The 19,979-nt window shown below is 49.0% G+C and overlaps 1 protein-coding gene across 7 annotated transcripts in view; it reads left to right on the forward strand.

Annotated features, from left to right (window-relative positions):
• Positions 1-520: 520 nt before the first annotated feature.
• PLEKHA7 (pleckstrin homology domain containing A7) overlaps positions 521-19,979 on the forward strand; it is a 231,690-nt gene continuing 212,231 nt past the window's right edge. For all 7 annotated transcript variants that reach the window (XM_037997516.2, XM_037997519.2, XM_037997517.2 and 4 more), the window contains exons 1-3: positions 521-621; positions 749-825; positions 904-961. In XM_037997516.2, coding sequence (XP_037853444.2) covers positions 536-621; positions 749-825; positions 904-961 — 221 coding nt within the window. In that variant the 5' untranslated portion in view covers positions 521-535. The remainder of the gene's footprint in view (positions 622-748; positions 826-903; positions 962-19,979) is intronic.

A 19,979-nucleotide genomic window follows, 5' to 3' on the forward strand; every position in this document is an offset into this window, starting at 1 on the left:
ACACAACAATCCCGTGGAGACTCGATTAACCTTACAGGGGAAGAGACGGAGGCTGGGAATATGGCAGGAACCTGAGTGTTAACTTGGTTCACACACGAGCGGAGTTCACAGGTCGGGAAGTTCTGTGGTGCGGGTCGGTCGGGTTTTACCCAGCGTTCGGGCGCGCGCCGTTTTCGGAGTTGGTCCGGTCCAACTGTGCGCCCCGAAGCTGCCAGGCGCGCCCGCCAGCGGCCCCCCGCGCAGCCCGGGTCTCCCGGCCTCGGGGGCAAAGGGGAGCGCCGGGACCAGGAGGCTGGGGGCGGGGAAGGCGTGAGGACAAAGGCCGCGGGCACCGCGCTGGGCCGGCCCGTGAGGCGGCGAACTCCGGTAGCCAGGACCCGGCCGGGCGGTCGCTCCCCGAGAAGCCCGCGCCTGCATGGAGCGCCCCGCGGCACAGCCGGGCCACGCGCAGGCCGAGCCCCCGCCACCGCCTCCACCCCCGCCCGCACCCCCGCCCCCTCCCCCCCACCCCGCGGCGGCTCCGCGCTCGGCGAACATGGCGGCGGCGACGGTCGGGCGGGACACTTTACCTGAGCACTGGTCCTACGGGGTGTGCCGGGACGGCCGCGTCTTCTTCATCAAGTGCGGCGCGAGGACGCGGGGACGCGGGGACGCGGGTGGGGGCGCGGGGGTAGGGGCGCGGGGCGGGGGCAGGGCGGGAGCCCCACGGGCTGTGGTGGCGCTAACAGGTGCACCTCTCTGCCCGCAGTGACCAGCTCCGCCGCACGACCTGGCTGCACCCGCGCACCGGGGAGCCCGTCAACTCGGGCCACATGATCCGCTCAGGTGGGCGCCGGGCCGGCGGGTGGGGGGCGCGCGCCGCGGCTGCCCAAGTTTGACCGGACTTTTCTGGCGTTTCCGCAGACCTGCCCCGCGGCTGGGAGGAGGGCTTCACGGAGGAGGGCGCCAGCTACTTCATCGAGTGAGTGAGTGGGGCCGCCGCGCTCGCACCTGTGCCGCGAGGGTCCCTCCAGGTTCCCGCCGGGCGCCCCGCCCTCCCTCTGCTCCCGCCGGCCCGGGCTCGTTGGCGCGCGCTGCGCCGCGGCCGCACTCAGGGTTTTGTGTGCCCGAGTTGTTTGGCGGCCTCAGAGAGGGAGGCGGTGGGAGCCGCATCTATGGTGGGGACCTGGGCGGAGGGGGGAAGGGGCCGCAGACTCTGCGCCCTGGACCTTGCAATCCGGCTGGATTCGGGTGCTGGTGTGAGGGCTGGGCACGCCTGCCCTCTGGGGTCTTGGGCTGCGCCCCGCCGGGAGAGGCGGGTGCCGGGACCGGGATGGGCTCGGATTAGGGGAGTAGAACGAGGAATTCTGTCCTGGTGTGGGCTTCCTGCAGGGTTGGAGTGGGGAGAGGGAGAGACTAGGGGAATCTCGCTTAGGAGGACCCCCTTCTCCGGCCACAGTCTCTGGGATGGTCGCGGAGAGTCGGAACCTCGCCCCCGGCCTCCATCCACTGCGCGGGCCTGCGGGGAGGGAGGGGGTGAGGAGGGGAACTGGTCAACCAATAACGTTCCTCGAGCGCTCCGTGTCTCTTCGCCCGGAGCTGAACCAGGCTATCGCTGGTGCCTGGGTTAGTCCAGGGGCAACTTTTCCGCAAAAACCCCGGAGCGTTGACGCACCAGCCAGGTTACCCTGGGTCTGTAGGATCAGTCCATGTCTGATTGGGGCGCAGTAAGTGAAGGCGCGGGTCAGGCTCCTATGCCAGTACAGGCTTTGCTTTCCCACTCCGGCGGCAGCCTGTGTTGCAGCGTGTTTCCCTCTGCCTGCTGAGCTCCGGGAGGCCAGAAACTGCCTTTGACCTCTTGTCCCAGTGCCCGACAGAGAGTAGGCACTCGGTAAATGTTTGTTCATTGAATGAATCAACTCGCTAAAGGTCTGGATGGTGGTCTGACTAGTACTGGGTGTACTTCGGCGACTATGAGTCAGAACTACTACTGTTAGGAGTAAAGCGGCTTATTTCAAGAAAACCCCGGAACCTCCTTTTCTGGTTTGGGTTCTTGCACAATAGTTGAAAATACTAATGGGTGAGATTTACAGACCTGAGGATAGGGCCTTGCTGCGGTTCTGTTGCCCTGCCTCGTATGTGTGTGTGTGAAGTTGGGGAGTTGGCTGGGGCCATCAGAATCTTGCTATCAGTGGGCCTCTCTGGCTCATAACTGCATCAGTTGATATTATTACAATTATCCTGTGTGCCACACGTTCACACGTTGTTCTAGGCATTGGGAACAAAAAACAGACAAAGTGCTCATGGAGCTTGCAATCTAATAGGAGAGGGAAGGGAGTAGAAAATAAGTAAAAAACACGAATAATAATATCAGATCGTGGTTACTACTGTGCAGAAAGTTAAAATAAGGTGATGTGATATGGAGTGACTGCGTAGCTTGGTTGTACTGGGAGATCGGGATGGTGTTTCTGAATAGGCAACTTAAAGTAAAATTTGAATGACAAGAAGGAGACATCATGTGATGATGAGCTGGCAAAGCATTTCGGGAAGAGCGAACAGCCAGGGCAAGGGCTTAAGGCAGAAAAGAGCTTGGAGTTTAAGGAGCAGGAAGGCCAAGTAGCTGGAATGTGGTGCACAAGGGAGAAAGTGGCATGAGGAGAGGTCACAGGTAGGAGAGAGGTAAGTGCCGCAAGCTTTGTGAGCCAGGGTGAGGAATTTTCTTACTTTATTCTAAGTCCAGTGAAACGTTATTGGAGGGTTTTAAGCAGGGAAGTGGCATGATTCGGTTTGTGTTTTTAGAACGATCACTGTGAGGAGATTGGATTGTAGGTGGCCACTGCAGGGGGAGGCAGGAGAGCAGCTGAGGCTGTTGCCCTCTTCCATGCAGGAGTTAGCAGTGGCTTGCCTGAGAGTGGTAGCACAGTAGTGGTCACATTCAGGCTATGTTTAGGAAGTAGGCGCTTCACGTCTTCATGATGGACTGAATAAAGTCTGTGAGAGAAAGAGAAGAGGCAAAGATGACTCCTCAGGGCTCGAACACCTGAGTGGATAGCATTCATATTGTTGAGATGGGAAGAGCCGGTTTGGGGTGGAGGAGAATCATGAGATCTTGTTTTGCCATCTTACATTTGAGATATGAGTATGTCAGAGAGTGTGATCTGAAGCTTGGTGGGGAGAGAGGATGGAAGAGACCCACTGGGCATAATATATGTTATTCGAGACCATGGGATTAGATGAAATCCCCTCGGAAGAGAGTACAGACAGAAGACCGATGTTCTGAGCCTTTGGGTGGTCAAAGCAGTGTTTAGAGGGGAGAGAGGTGAAGCCAGCAAGAAGACTGAAAAGGACTGAGAAGGTGGGAGAAACCCCAGGAGAATGCAGGGTCACAGAAGTCTTAAAGGACAAAAGCTGACTGGTGTAGGTGGAAGATAAAATACGGGGTGAAGACAGGGAGTCAGTTAGGCAAATCTTCCAGGTAGTTTTGTTGCAAAGTGGAGTTGAGACATTAGCTGGTAAATGGAGATGATGTGGGTTTGAGGGAGGGTTTTCCTTTCTTCTTTTTAGTGGAAGATTGTACAGCATGTTTTGTTTTGATGGGAATGATCCCATGGAGAGGGAGAAGTCGATGCTGCAGGAAAGAGACGGGACAGTTGCTGGAGCAGTGTTTCTAAGAAGGTGAGAAGGATGGGATCCATGGCTTGCATCTCACTGGCCTCACCCAGGGGCAGGGCCCATCATTCATTTGACAGGAGGAAGGGCTGCAAGTGTCCCAAAGTACCAGGTGCAGCCTTGGACTGGGTGTGTGAGGTCATGTGTGGGACTGTGGAGGCTGGAGCACAGCCTTCCACACCTTTGCTGACTCTTCCATGGTAACTTGTCTGTGAGGTCCCTAATGATTTTCCTACAGTGAGCTCCCGTGCCCCCAGGGCCTTGGATCTTCCAGGCCTAGGGAAAGCAATGTGTGACAGTGTTCCCTACCCTCAAAGGCAGGGCCCTGTGGCAGATGATTGTACTTTGGACCTCCTTCTGTGACAATTTTTTGAGAGACTTAAGGGTTTTGGGAGTAATTGTTCTTTCCCTCATCCCCCGCCCCCCACATAAAAAAAATGTTTTACTGTTGTCTGATTTCTTAGCTTTGCCGTGAGCATTTCTGAATGTTTGATTTTTGTGTTGAGGGCAGGAGCCTCCTCTAACTGGCTCACAGAGTGAGAGGGACAAAGCATTGACACGGCTGATTTTATTTTTCCTAATGGATCCTTGCACAGGAAAGTTGTGTGAGTTTTTACAGGATGTATTCAGTCATTCCTCATATTTAGCAGATTAAAAAATTTTAATTTTTGAAAAAATTGTAAGAAACAGAATCTTCCTCTGTCTCCTAGTCTGGAATACAGTGGTGCAGTCATAGCTCACCACAGCCTTGAACTCCTGGGGCCAAGTGATCCTCTCACTTCAGCCTCCCAAGTAGCTGGAACTACAGATGCAGGCCACCATGACTGGCCAGCAAATGTTTTAATACTCTCCAGAGTCCATTTCTTTTCTTTCTTTCTGTCTTTTTTTTTTCTTTTTCTTTTCTTTTTTTTTTTTTTTAAAACAGCATTGCTCTGTCGCCCAGGCTGTAGTGCAGTGGCATGATCTGAGCTCACTGCAACCTCTGCCTCGGGTTCAAGTGAGTCTCATGCCTCGGCCACCCCCAAAGTAGCTGGGACTACAGGTGTGCACCACCATGACTGGCTAATTTTTGCATTTTTAGTAGAGACGGGGTTTCACCATGTTGGCCAGGCTAGTCTCAAACTCCTGACCTCAAGTGATCCGCCTGCCTCAGCCTCCCAAAGTGCTGGGATTATAGGCATGAGTCACCGCACCTAGCCTCAGAGTCCCTTTCTTGAAGCAGAAAAGCTTGAGCTTAGGCAGGTGAATTTTAGTTTTGATTTCTGTACTTTTTGTTCAGTTTTGCATTAATGAGGGACAAAATATATAAGAAATCTACTGCTGATTCTCCCAGTTCTAGACTAAGGGATGTTGATAACCCCTTTAAAAAGATTTTTTTGGCTGGGTATAGTGGCTCATGCCTGCAATTCCAGCACTTTGGGAGGCAGAGGCGAGGGGATCACTTGAGGCCAGGAGTTTAGGATCAGCCTGGGCAACACAGAGAGACCTCATCTGTACAAAAAATGAAAAAATTAATGGTGGTATGCTCCTGTAATCCTAGCAACTTGAGAGGCTTAAGTGTGAGGATTGCTTGAGCCCAGGAGTCTGAGGTTACCATGAGCTATGATTGTGATACTGTACTCCAGCCTGGACGACAGAGTGAGACCCTGTCTCTAAATAAATAAGTAAATAAATGACTTTTTGTACTCTAGCACTTCTCTACTATGAATCCCTCAGCTGGGTAGCAAGGTATAATAGTAATTTTGATAATAGTGTCATTAACGGAAGTAGCAATAATAGTAGTAATAATTATGTAACAGCCTAATCTTTTTGAGTCTTTGAAAAATGGTAGGAACTGTTCTGTAACTATCATTGATTTAATTCTCACAATAGTTTGAGGAGGTAGCAACTATTACTAGTTCCGTTTTACAGACATAGAATCTTGCAGTAATCCTGGATGTTCCTAGAGCAGATGGTTTTTTCCTTGTGTCTTTTCTTATTTGATCTTTGTAACAGCCCCTGGAGGCAGGAGGGGAGGAATCATCCCCATTCTTCAGATGATGAAACTCAGGTCCATGAAGGTTCAGTGATTTTGCTGAAGTGTTTGAGCTGAGACTAGAATATAAGTCTTCAGTCCCTCGTGTGATAGCCACAGTAGTAGTGGTGGCTCCCACCCCAGGCCATGCATCTTGAAGGAGATGCATGCCCATATGCCGTTGCTCTGAGTTAGGCTTCCCCAAGGCTCATGGGGCCAGACCCCATCTTTGCTTTTTCTGGGGACTGAGGTACTTTGGAAGGGCAGTATCCCTTGGTCTCCTATGGTGGTACATGTCTCTGATTAGTAAGAAATTGAAGACATTGATTATTAGTAAATACAATTTGGCAGACACAGCTTTTTAAAACATGGGACCTATGAGGGAGAAGTTTCTAGAAGAGACCATGGGAGTTAGAGTATTACACTGGGCTGCTCTTCAGTGGTTTCATGGAACCTTGTGAATTGTGTTCCCCCTACAGCAGATGTTCAGTAGGTCGTGAGGCAATGAGGAGATGGCAGAGAAGAGGGGCTCAGCCACCTTGCCTGTGCCAAGGCTGTTCCTTGAAGGCAGGCATCTTATTCCCCACTTCTGAGACTTAGGCACCCAGCCCAGGGCTGGGAGCTGAGTAGGCACTTGATATATTTTGAGCAAGCAGTGTTTTAAAGAGACCCAATGAGTTTTCTAGGTATTACAGGTCTTGGAAAACTCCTTACTGGGAAGGAGATTGGGGTGGAGGAGAATGAGTAACGTGAAAGAAGCTCAACAGCCACAAACAGGCCTGTCAAGGCTGGTGCCTAGACCCAGGCTTCTTGGATACAGTTAGTTGCTGTTGAGAACAATGCTCAAAGCTGGCCAGTGGAGGCTCAATGGCCTCCTCTGCGTCTTCATTTCATATCCTTATTGCTCTGCATCTGGGACTGGGACCTGTTGGCTACTGGACTAGGCTATCTTCCTTCTCTGGCTGCTGGGCCCTTGGCATCCTCTGTGACTTGGCACAAGGGTACTGGCAGGAACCAGCTAATTGCTGCACAAGACCCTTTCTAGCTTCAAGTTTCTCAGTTTTAGCTTTGGGGTTGTGTGGAGCCACCCTGTGTAGGTACTGTCTCTTTGTGGGTACCTGTCCCTAACTGAGGACAGCTAGACTCTGGGAAAGTCACTTTTGAGGCTTGCAGTAAGGCTAACTTTCCCCTCCCCTAGGACCTGAAGCACGTCCTAGCGACAGAACTGGCTACATAATTTGCAGAGCCTAAGTGTAAAATGAAAATGCAAGGCTCCTTATTCAAAAAGAAGGAAAAAGTATTAGCTTGGTGCAAATGTAATTGTGGTTAGTGCCATTACTTTTGATGGTAAAAACTGCAATTACTTTTGCACCAACTGAATATCTTTAGGCCGGGTGTGGTGGTTCACACCGGTAATCCCAGCACTTTGAGTGGCCAAAATAGGAAGATTGCTTGAGCTCAGGAGTTTGAGACTAGCCTGGGCAACATGGTAAAACCCCATCTTTACAAAAAATACAAAACTTAGCCGGTGTGATGGCGCATGGCTGTAGTCCCAGCTACTAGGGAGGCGAGGTGGGAGGATCGCTTGAGCCTGGGAAGCGGAGGTTGCCGTGAACTGAGCTCATGCCACTGCACTCCAGCCTGGGTGACAGAATGAGACTCTGTCTCAAAAAAATAAAAAATAAAAAATAAATCATCTTTAAAGATACTAAAATATAAAATTTTGTTATTCTGTAGTTTTTCCCTTGACTTGTCATTTTTTAAAAAAATTGCTATTTATGGGCATGGTGGTAGGCACCTGTAATCCCAGCTACTTGGGAGGCTGAGCCAGGAGGAACACTTGAACCCAGGAGGTGGAGGTTGCAGTGAGCCAAGATTGCGCCATTGCACTCCAGCCTAGGCAACAAGAGTAAAACTCTGTCTCAAAAAAAAATTCTTTTTTTTTTGCTATTTAATGCCATTCTACATAAAGAAAAATTAAGTTTAAATTATTAGCATAAATGTTATAGTTACTTCTATTTTGTAGAATATAATGTTTTAAATGTGAATATCAGTGCATTTACCTCATATGCTATGCTAGGAATTGCCACCACCATACCCCACTCCAAGACACCATAGAGCACAAGCACCTCTATCCATGCCCCCCGGGCAGTGGGGAGGAACAGGGCGCCCAGGCAGGGCTAAGGGCTCCAGGAGGCTGGGAGTGGGCAGTTAAGAACCTGTCCCTCTGAGGCAGGGAGTGGGGACCAGGCATGAGTCCTTCAGAAGGTTGCCTCTGGAGATAATGCCAAGTATCGAGGGTGTGTGTTTTGTATTCAGAAACCCATTTTTTAGTCTGAAATTAAAGGGAGTTGGAGAGTGAAGGATGAAACAAATGTGACAGATGTTCAGGTGGGGATCTTGTAGACACCAGGTCTAGAAGGCCTTTAGGAAAGCCAGTGAATACTGGATGGCTCAGGAGGCTGCCCTTAATTATGTATGCCCTCACCCAGCTGACAGTCTTCTGGGCCACCCCTACGAAGGAGTCTGTCCTGTCGTCTATATTTTCCTCCCTAGATAAATGTTGAACTTCATGGTAGTGAAATTTATCTTGTAGAATGTCAAACCTGTTGATTCACTTATTTGTCTTTGTGTGTGTGTGTGTGTGTGTGTGTGTGTGTGTGAGACAGAGTCTTGCTCTGTCACCCAGGGTGGAGTGTAGTGGCGGGATCTCAGCTCACTGCAACACCTGTCTCCCGGGTTCAAGTGATTCTTCCACCTCAGCCTCACGAGTAGCTGGGACTACAGGCGTGTGCCACCACTCCCGGCTATTTTTTGTATTTTTAGTGCAGATGGGGTTTCATCATGTTAGCCAAGCTGGTCTCAAACTCCTAACCTCAGGCAATCCCCCTGCCTTGTCCTCCCAAAGTACTGGGATTACAGGCGTCAGCCCCCGTGCCCAGCCGATTTTTTTTTTTTTAGATGGAATTTCATTCTTGTTGCCCAGGCTGGAGTGCAATGGTGTGATCTCGGCTTACTGCAACCTCTGCCTCCCTCGTAGCTGGGATTACAGGCGTCCACCACCATGCCCGGGTAATTTAGTAGAGACGGGGTTTCACATGTTGGTCAGGCTAGTCTTGAACTCCTGACCTCAGGCTATCCACCCACCTTGGCTTCCCAAAGTGCTGGGATTACAGGCATGAGCCACCATGCCCAGCCTTATTTGTCATCTTTCTTATTGAGGTGTTGCTGGGAACAGTAGTCCAAGAAACTTTATTTCAAAACTGGGAGTAATAGGCCCACAAAGAATTTCTGGCAAACTAGCAGCTTACATATATATTAAAATAGAAATTCTGAACCCCCTCATTGAAGGTTAAGAAAGGTTCTCCCAACCTGGCAAGTTTTGGCAAAATCCCATGCTTTATATTTCCCTTCCTGGTTGTGTTTTCAAGGGTAAAAACAGGTTCACAGATTTAAACGTTAGGTTCTGTGGGAAAGGAAAAACAGTGAGTGTTGTTTAGGAAGCAAAAGGAAGGATTAGGAGCCATAATTTGTACTATATCTCCAAAAAGAAACTTCTTTAAGAAAACCTCTTTAAGAAAAATGGTTGCTAGTTGCTTCTTAAGGCTCTTTACCCAAGAGAGGAGTGTGTTTTAGATACAGGACAGATGCTGTGTTGGGGAGAGGTGTTTTCATGTGATGAGGGTGGGTGTATGTTTCTTGTGCCTTGATGGTACCCTCTCCATTCTCTCTCTCTCTCTTTTTTTTTTTTTTTTGAGACAGAGGTTTGCTCTGTCACCTAGGCTGGACTGCAGTGGCGTGATCTCAGCTCACTGCAACCTCCGCCTCCTGGGTTCAAGTGATTCTCCTGCCTCAGCTTCCTGAGTAGCTGGGATTACAGACACCCACCACCATGTCTGGCTAATTTTTGTATCTTTAGGAGAGATGGGTTTCACCATGTTGGCCAGGCTGATCTCAAACTCCTGACCTCAAGTAATCCCCCTCCTTGGCCTCCCGAAGTGCTGGGATTACAGGCGTGAGCCACCATGCCCAGCCTCTATTCTCTTTTGATGTCTATGGGAGTAAATATGGTGCTTCCTAAATTGAGAACTTTGGAAAAAGATTAAGACAGCACTTTAAACAGAAACATGTGCAGGGGCACGGAGATGCCAGTTTACCCCCTGTTAAGTCTGAGGTGACAGAGGACTGCAGGAAGACTGCTTGTTGGCTTTTCAGCCTCAATATGTGGAATATTTGGCAATTCAGTGAAGTGCCTGCTCTTGTTTTCTATCTTCAGTGGACAACATAGCACAGGTTTGAATGTCTTTGCTCAGTGTAAGACAGCAGCATCTCAGTAAACTGGCAGGTGTCTTAAGTAAATATTGACAGAGGGAAAAACACAGAGGAATATGGCTGTATTTGCCTGTTGTTTTTAAATGGCTGTCAAAACATTTGCTTTTCAATTCTGAAATGAGAAATATTTTGAGTTAATGTTTTATCGTTTACAGAGTATTTCACGAACATTCTCTGGTTTGTCCCATAATTATAGCATTTTTTTAGTGTGGGAATTTGGGCTCAGAGGGTTAAAGTGACTTCTCTAAAGTTGTATACTGGGCTGGGCACAGTGGCTCACGCTTGTAATCCCAGCACTTCAGGAGGCCGAGGCGGGCAGATCATCTGAAGTCAGGAGTTCAAGACCAGCTTGGCCAATGTAGTGAAACAACATCTCTACTAAAAATACAAAAATTAGCCAGGTGTGGTGGTGTGTGCCTGTAATCCCAGCTACTTGGGAGGCTGAGGTAGGAGAATCACTTGAACCCAGGTGGCAGAGGTTATAGTGAGCTGAGATTGCACCATTGCACTCCAGCCTGGGCGACAAGAGTGAAACAATGTCTAAAAAAAAAAAAAGAAAGAAAGAAAAGGGGGAAAAAAAAAAGGTGTATACTGCATTAGCTGAGCTTCTTCAAAGTTCAAGGGAGAGGCCTGGACATATTGTTCCTCATATCCAGGCTTCTCAGACTTTTCAACCATAGGTCTAATGGCAGAAGAGAATGAAGGCCAACTCACCTAGGAGACTGGATGCAAGAAGTGCCATTAAATGTTGGTTCTGTCCAAAAATTCATTGACAGACTAAAATTGAGACTTTACCCTCTATTTAATTCATTATGGAATCCTTTCTCATATCTTCCTTTCAAATCAATACTTTGGCCAGATGCATCATGTTTATTGCTTTGTGTTCTAAACAGGAATGTGTATCGGCAGAGGAATGCCAGATCCCCCTGTTAAGTCTTAGGTGACAGAGGAGTGTGGGGAGACTCCTTGTTGGCTTTTCAGCCTCTCTGGACCCTACATCTCCAAACAGGATGTACAGGAGGACTTAAGGAAAACATCAGCAGCTGTGGTAACCTTGGCTTGTCTTTTGCTTGTACTGAGTTGTGAGTTGTGCTGGATCACTTCTCTCTCTCATTCAGCCTCCTCACACTCTTCGGGATACCGGCCTGGGCAGCAGGGCTGGTTTTTGTTGAAGTCCAAAGCACAACTAGGCAACTTCATCATGCAGAAAAATGTATGAAAAGAGCCTTTGATGTGGGTGACAGCATGTGTAAAGAGACGGTAGCCAAGTGTGTGGACTTTGGAGTCAGACTACCTAAACTCTAATTCAGCTCCACCATGTATAGCTCCCTAACCTTGGCAGGTTACCTACTCTCTTTAAGCCTTACTTCCTCACCAGTAAAATGGGGTTAAATGTAAGGATTATGTGAGTTAATTGATGGAAAGGGGTTAGCAAGTAGTAGTGCCACATTTACTGGCACATTGTAAATGCCCAATAAATGTGAGTTCCTCTTCTGTATATCTACACAGCTATGAGGCGGAGTGAAGACATGACTTCTGAGTCCTAACTGCATTCAGTGGCTGCAGAAGTCTGGTGCCCTTGAACTAGGATTGCCAGGGTCAGGGGCATGCAAACTGTAGAACTCAACTCACATGTTGGTTTAGACCAATAAAAACTGCACAGCCTTGGGCTGGGCGCAGTGGCTTATGCCTGTAATCCCAGCACTTTGGGATGCCAAAGTGAGTGGATCACCTGAGGTCCGGAGTTCGAGACCAGCCTGACCAACATGGAGAAACCTCATCTCTACTAAAAATACAAAATTAGCCGGGCGTGGTGGTGCATGCCTGTAATCTCAGCTACTCAGGAGACAGAGGCAGGATAATTGCTTGAACCCGGGAGGGGGAGGTTGCAGTGAGACGAGACCGCCCCATTGTACTACTCCAGTCTAGGCAACAAGAGCGAAACTCTGTCGCAAAAAAAAAAAAAAAAAAAAAAAAAAAAGGCCCGACTATTCTGGTACTTAAAGGATACCCTTATTCTTGGAAATACACACTGAGGTTATTTGCTCTTAAGTAGTTAAGTTGTGTGATGTGGGGGAAAATTATGTTGTGGGGAAGGAGTGGATGACAGAGCAAATAGGGCAAAATATTAACAGTGGGTGAGTCTGAGTTAGGGGTGGCCCCAGGTTTACCTCTTTCCTGGGCAGTTAGAAGGCTGCACAGATGTCTGCTGCTTAATCTGTGCAGCCACCTGGTTATCGGCTCTGACCACTAAAGGACAAATGCATTGTCTGGCACGTCTCAGGTCACAGGTGTCAACAATAATAATCTTCGTGGTGCTTTCTAGTTGAAAAATGCATTTGTTGTAGAGGCAGATATTTTGATTGTCCTCATTTTACAGATCAGGCATTTGAGGCTGGTGGGGGCAGGGAGTGGTGGTTAATAGGTCTTTCCAAGGCCCCAGCATCACCGAGGCGTTTGAGACTTGAACTCAAGTCTTCTTGGCTCCAAATTCTATGCAGTTTCTACCATGGTACGTGGTGCCCTGTGGCTCTCATCATCACTCTTTCTATTCCTTTTTTTTTTCTTTAAGAGTTGAGGTTTTGTTCTGTTGCCCAGGCTGGGGTGCAGTGGTACCATCTCAGCTTACTGTAACCTCAAACTCCTGGGCTCAAGCAATCCCCCCGCCTCAGCCTCCTGAGTAGCTGGGACTACAGGTGTGCACTGCCATGCTCAGCTAACTCCCTGTCTACTGATTCCTCCCTCTAGGGTCTATCCCTCAAAAGTAGTTCTCTGCCTGCACCTTCCCTGATGACTGTGAGGCAGAAGCCCCCTTGGGCCTCCCTCAGAAAGACAGGGTAGAAGAGTGATGGGTGGTGGATAGTCCCCAGGCAGAACTGTGAGCCAGTCCCTGGTGCTCTGGGGGAGTGGACCTCCTCAAGCCGGAGAGGCACCCTCTCCCCCAACAGATGTCAGCTGACCTTAGCTTAGGGGCTGATGAGCTTCTTAAGCCTGCTTAGAGCCAGGCTGTCTCTTTCAGGTCCTGCCAGAAGAGCATTTCCAGCATCACAGCCAGTTTTCTCAGGGTTTCTCAGGGGCTTTTTTGCCAAGACAGAGCCTCGCCCTCTTGAGGTCTGACAGCTTGGAGTTCGTGTGCAGTCTCTTCCTGGGGCTGCTGGCTACATCTTGTGACTTCCTGCCTCACACTCTATGGTGCAGGGAAGGGGGACAGCATGCTTGGGGGATGGAGGGGCCAGAGATTCCATTCCAGCCCTGTACCAAGGCCCCTGGCTGCACAGCCTCCTGTGTTCTCTCCCACTGGGTGAGGTGGGAGATGAGATCGTCCTCTTCTCGTGAAGAGGGGAGCCAGAGCAATGGTTTAGGTTAATTCAATCACCTTTGCAACAATCATATCCTCTCCACTTGCAAATTGAGCTGTCTGTACCTGTCCACAGATGGAATGAGTTGACCATCTTGAGGGGTGGTGGGCACCTTATTGGGGCAGTTTAATTGGAGGCTGGATGGCTTTTGATCAAGGAATTATCTGTTCAGTCACCAGACTCCAATTAAGCAGCTACTCTATGCCAGATATTGGGTGCTGCGGAGAGAAGTGAAGCTCACTGTTTCTGCCCTCCAGCAGTGCCCAGTACGGGAGAGGAATGCTGGGCAGTTCCAATATGGGTGCCTGGGGCTGGGGAGCTTCAGAGGGTGAATGAGGAAGGCCAGGCAGCCATGGAGCAGAGTGGTGAGTGGCCTGAAGCAAGAGAGGCCAATGCAGAAAATGTGAAGGAGCTGGGGATTAGGAGTGAGGTCCATGGTACCTGTGTGCCTGTTCGGGTCTCAGAGAGGTTAGTTCTGAGTTAAGGAGTAGGGACAGACCTTGGATAAAATCCTTCACTAGTAGCTTGGCTTCAGGTGCGTGGTATATGGGAGCTATGCCCTAAGGGGCTTCCTGAATTCCTTTGTCTATAGGGTGGTGCCACATAGTGTTTACAAAACATGGATTCTGGGATCAGAGTGCCTGGGTTGAAATCCTCACTCTGCTTTTAGTTTGGGCTGGTCACTTGAATCTGTCTGTGTCTTTAGATGTTTCTTCATCTGTAAGATGGGGACAATGACTATACCTATCAACTTAGAACAGTATCTGGCAAATTGTACATGCTATATAGGAATTAGCTATTATCACTGCTACTCCTATAAAGGAAGCCCCTTCCTAAGGTGAAATGTGGCCTGGTTGACAGAAGAGCTGTGGTTGGTTCTCTTTGGGGAGAGGGCCTAAGGTCAGGGTAGCCAGAGGGAGGAAGAACTGTGCTTTCTTGTTGAGACTTGTCTTTAAAAGGAAACTTGGCAGTAAATGGTTGGTGCTAAATATCAAAGAAACTGTTTCTCATCTCGGAAGCCCTGTGTGGCTATGTCCAACCAGAGAGAAGATGAACAGGATTCTGGAGGGGTGTCATGGCTCACGCCTGTAATCCCAGCACTTTGGGAGGCTGAGGCAGCTGGATCACTTTAGGTCAAGAGTTCAAGACCAGCCTGTCCAATATGGTGAAATCCCGTCTCCACTAAAAATACAAAAACAAAAAAAATTAGTTGGGTATGGTGATGCATGCCTGTAATTTCAGCCACTCGGGAAGCTGAGGCATGAGAATCATGTGAACCTGGGAGGCAGAGGTTACAGTGAGCTGAGATTCCACCACTGCACTTCAGTCTGGGTGACAGAGTGAGACTCTGTCTCAAAAAACAAAACAAAACAAAAACAGTTTCTTGTAAGGTAAGTTTCTTGTACTTACCATTGATTGACACATTTGATTTACATTCCCTGTCTATATCCCCCCTCCAGTGGAGAGGGTTCCCACATGTTAGTATTAGGGTTTGCATCTGGTTCTTCTGTGGAGAGACAGTAACCCTGGTATCTATATTAGAGGATTGGTAAGGGGCAGTGAGGGTAGAAATGAATTAGAGATTCTGTGGGGTGGGGCTGGGAGTCAGCATTTATTACAAGCTCCACAGGTGATTCTTACGGATGCTGAAAGTAGAAACATCTCTGAGCTTCAGCTTTCCCATCTCTAGAATAATGAAACTATTTTTCTCCCTAGTGTTATTTAAGAATGAAATGTGATAGCCTGTCTGAAGCTCCTACCATGCTATTCAGCACATGGTAGGTGCTCAGGCATTGTGAGTCTCTTTCCTTATAGAAGAACATCTGTCCAAAGTCATTGGGTTAAACTGTGTGAAAGGCCTCGAGCGAGTATCAGTGGGGTACAGCTGTCTGAATGTCCATCCCGTTACCCAGGGTGGAGCCTGGGGAGCCTCTGGTTTTCTCAGTGGAAGGTGGGAATGTGCTGCGTTCACCTCTGCTGAGATGATGCTGTCAGTCCCAGTGGGAAGTGGTGGGAATGAGCTTGGGGGTGACCACTGAATGGGGCCTATGTCTGCCTGGGGGTAGGTGTGCAGCTCCACATCTTGGAACCCCATGACCACTTAGAGATCCTGCAGGTGGAGGAGGGCCTGGGGTGACAGGTTGTTCTGAGTGATTGACATTGATAGCCAGAGAAGGCAAGTAGAAGGCAATTAAGCTGAGAAACGGGAAGGCTTCCTCTGTGTGGGAGAATACATATGTCCCGGCAGACAGTGGCAATGATGAGCAAGTCATGGAGATGTCTGGCATTGCAGTTGTCCCTGAGCTGGTCCTGGGGGAATGGGACAGGGCCAGGATTGTGACTCAGTTGCCATGAAGAACTCCCCAGCTCCCTGGGAACAGTGTCAGGCACAGAGACAGTGCTTAGCCAAACAGGTGTGGGTTGGTTGATTTGACATTTGCCATTACCCTCCTCAAACTGCAGATATGCAAGGATAGAGGGCTGGTTGGAGTAGGGAGTGAGTGGGGAATTGTATGGTGTGACTGGGAGGAGGGGGATAAGTCAGTGGTCAGAGTCCCAGGGAAGAGAAATGATTTCCTACCCACCAAAGAAAGCGTTTGGGAAGATTTGTTTTTCAACACATTTTGACCTGGGGATTTAAAAAATATGGTTGAATGCTGTGAAGCTAAATATCTATAATAACTGTACCCCTTAATGCATTTCTAGATGCAATTGGTGGTACTTGACATTATATCCACTTATGGAGGCTTCGAATAATTTTTTTTTTTAGCTTTGGTGTGTGGGTGGGAGCTGAAGAGAGCTCAGTCGGTTTTTGTTCAACTTTTTCCAACCTTTCTCACCTGACAATGCATAGATGTGTTTGTGTGTTTGGCACCCGGTGGTTTTGAAAATTCCGAGGGGATATTAATTTTTTTGGGGAAAGGAAAGTAATTGGCTTCCTGTTCTGTGAATACATAGATGTTTAAATTAGAACCCAAAGTACACTCTTTATTCCAAAAGCTGCATGTGTCTGAGGAGCCTCGTGACATACGGTGTGAGAATTGTGGGGTAATCTTGCCAGGCCTTTCAAGGCTGCTCCTTGGGGAGGGAGGTCTTGGTTGGTGCTGATTGCCTCCTTGAGTCAGTGGAAAGGTTTGAGAGTTTGTTGTTTGTTTTTTTCCTGAAGGTTCGTGTTGGGTTTTGCTCAGTTCAGGGGTGCTAGTGAGCTGAGGGGTGGGGCTGTGAGGCTGTTACACTGAGAAGCCAATTGCTTCTACTTATTTGTTTACTTTACGAATGTTTATCTGGTGCTGACACTGTTCACATGTACACTGTTCTAAGGGCTTCTCAGATACAGGCTCCTTTAATCCTCATGCCAACCTTATAAGGTAGGTATGGTTATCCTCATTTTATAGATGGGGAAACTGAGGCTCAGGGAGGTTAAGTCCAGTAACTGGATGCACAGGTGTAAGGCGGCAGAGCCGGGGTCACCCAGTGCTCCCTATCTGGGGTTCTCATAGTCTCTCTGTCCAGCTTGGCCTGTCTCCACCATGTTCGTGACAGGCTGTGCTGTGGAGACTGCTCCAGTTTGTTTCAGGGAGACACTCGAGCTTCACACAGGTCAGAGTCCATGGGCATGGTGAGGGAAGAGAGGATGTAGCTGGGGCTGTTAGTCTGGGACTCACTGGATGCAAGCTGCATGCGGCCTTCTGTTGAGTCAGCTCCCCCTTTTGGGGTTGGTAGGAATTGCCACCGCTCCCCCCAGCACATGCACCTGTAGAGAAGCCCCTTGGGTTTTGCAGAGAGCCCCTGAGGGAGGGTACAGGCTGTACTGGGGCTCAGAGACCTGGAGCTCAGAGACTAGCTGAGGCAGGCTTTGGGGTCTTGCTATCTTGCCTCCTGCCCATCGAGTGCCAGGTGAATGAAGGAAGTCCACTGTCTGGTTAGCTCCATTCTCCCTCCTATTTCTGGGGTCTGAGAGAGGAGACAGATTGTCAGTCTTTGTTTTGGACTTGACTCCCTCTAGAGATGGAACCCCCTAGCCCAGCCCCACTCAGACAAAGTTAAGAGAATATTGGGAAAATGGGCTCTTCTTCACAGTGGTAGGGTTTGGCATTTTGAGACTCAGCATGAAAACCTCACTCTAGTGCTTTCCTGCAGACTCTGGGGTCATTGCTCAGCTCTTTGTCCTTGGACATTCCTGATGAGAGAAGGAGGAGGTACACTATGGGTTGGAGCAGAGAGAAGATAAGTGGCTTTTCTCTCTGAAGTCCCTATAGGAACCTCAGGGGTATTCTTAGGGGGGTGGTAATGGGAGCAGTGGTGACCTGGGGTGGGTACAGAAACGACCTTGGCCCAGAAGCACAGCCTTGGGGCGGGGGACTCCACTCAGTCCTGATGGGTCCACAGATCAGTCTGTGCTGTGTGAGGCAGTAAAAGGGCTTGCTTGGGCTTGGTAGCTCCAGGCTGGGACCTGGCTGAACTTGAAGCTGATATCCACAGGGTAGAGAGCCACTCTGAGATTCAACTTTTTTTTTTTTTTTTTTTTTTTTTTGAGATGGAGTCTCACTCTGTCACCCAGGCTGGAGTGCAGTGGCAAGATTTCAGCTCACTGCAAGCTCCACCTCCCAGGTTCACGCCATTCTCCTGCCTCAGCCTCCTGAGTAGCTGGGACCACAGGTGCCAGCCACCACGCCTGGATAATTTTTTGTATTTCTAGTAGAGATGGGGTTCCACCGTGTTAGCCAGGATGGTCTTGATCTCCTGACCTCATGATCCGCCTGCCTCGGCCTCCCAAAGTGCTGGGATTACAGGTGTGAGCCACTGCACCCGGACTCTGGGATTCAACTTTTAAGTTATGTGAAGCATTCTGCGGCACAGGAGACTCCATCCTGGCTGAGGACCGTAAGCTGTTGACTTCCTTCCTGCAGATTGATAAGCATTTCCTGACTCTCCCATCCCTGTGTACCTGAGACATTTCTGTAACTGGGTGTGACCTCAGGCCTGTATTCCCAAGGCTGTCAGGGGCTGCGTTATAGCTCTTTCCCACTGAAAAGTCCTGCCTGCCTGCTGTGTGGTTCTCAGGTGGGTTCTCACCTCCCTAAGAGTCTACTGTCTCCATGTTGAGGGCCTTTGACCAGTTTTGGCCTCCCTCACAGTTCAGCTGTTCTCACTCCTGACTTGAAATAGGGCAACTATGGGGTCATGGGTGAGCACACAGGCTTGGAGCCAGACTTCACAGCTGTGGAACTCTGGCAGGCTATGTAACCTCTGTAAAATGAGGTAAATGCTGGTATCTGACCCTTAGGTCTTTTGCAGAGGTTAAATGAGAATAATACATGCGAAGTACTTAGTCTCCAGAACATAGTATGGTTCAACAGATTTTAGAATTTATTTCCATGAACAACAGGTATTTTGTCTTTTCTCTATAATGGCTATGGTGGTCCAAATGTATTTAAGTAATTTCTTGACTTATCTTCTGCAGGGACCCTGATATACACAGAGGGTACCTGTGTATACTGCCCAGTTAGCTCAGATTCTCAGTTATGGGCATTTTCTAAGGGAGGGCAATGAACATCCTGATAGGTTTAACTAAAGGTTTAAAAATGTCCAACTTTACTTGTGGCTTTTAACCACATCTGCATCCTAATTACCACCTTGGCTGTTATAGCTTATAGGTTTAGGCAGTCTGGGTATAGTTGTAGCAAAGGTTATTTTTGATTCGAGCCTTGCCTCGCTTCCTCTGGGCAGAGGAAGAAAAAGCTGCAGTGATGATGGAGGACTGGAGAGGAGAGGTCAGATTCAGTTTTGCAGTTTAAATCCATTTACTTGACATCATATTTGTTATACTCTGGGGGATATCAGGGAGCTGGCAAAGCAAATGTCCACATTGCTTCAGGCGATAGGATGGTTGGGTCGCGTGCGACTCACTGTCAGGATAAGTAGTGCAGGTGCTGCATGGAGAGTAACACTCAGGAGGGAGCAGTTCAGGGGCTGGATGAGTCTCAGAAGACTTGGTGTATGTGTGGGGGGGTTCTTGTGAACTGGGATTGGGCAGGGAGGAGAGAAAGAGTGGGTGTTGTAGGCGGGGGACCGGCACTCACCGTTCAGGGAGTCCTTTCATTTAGCAGATGTTCACTGAGCACCGGCTGTGTGCCAAGCACTGGCCTGGGCACGGTAGATACCAACATGAGTGAAGCAGAGTATAGAAAAGAGCACTGAAAGCCAGAGTGGCCCAGTGCTTGGGAGCATGGTCTGCTATGTGGTTGCCTCGGTTTGAATCCCAGCCCTTTCACTGACTAGCTTGTGGCGTGATCCTGAGCAGATTGTGTACTCTGGAGCCTCAGTTTCCTCATCTGAAAAGTGGGGATGGTAATAATTGTGGCAGGGATTAAATGAATTAATAGGAAGTACTCAGAACAGTCTTGAATATAGAAAGTACTACTGTGTATAGGATATTTACTGTCACTGGAATATTAGCTCCGTGACAGGCATTTTGTCTGTTGTGTTCACTGCTGTAGAATGCATCTTGTATATAGTAGGCATTCAGTTAATGAATCAAAGCAACACTGGTGTCCTCAAGGAGTCCAGGAGCCTGTGCTCTGGTGGGGACACAGACATGTCAACAACCAGAGGATACTGTGCAA

The sequence above is a fragment of the Chlorocebus sabaeus genome, chromosome 1, assembly GCF_047675955.1.
Source record: "Chlorocebus sabaeus isolate Y175 chromosome 1, mChlSab1.0.hap1, whole genome shotgun sequence".
NCBI classification, from domain to species: Eukaryota; Metazoa; Chordata; class Mammalia; order Primates; family Cercopithecidae; genus Chlorocebus; species Chlorocebus sabaeus.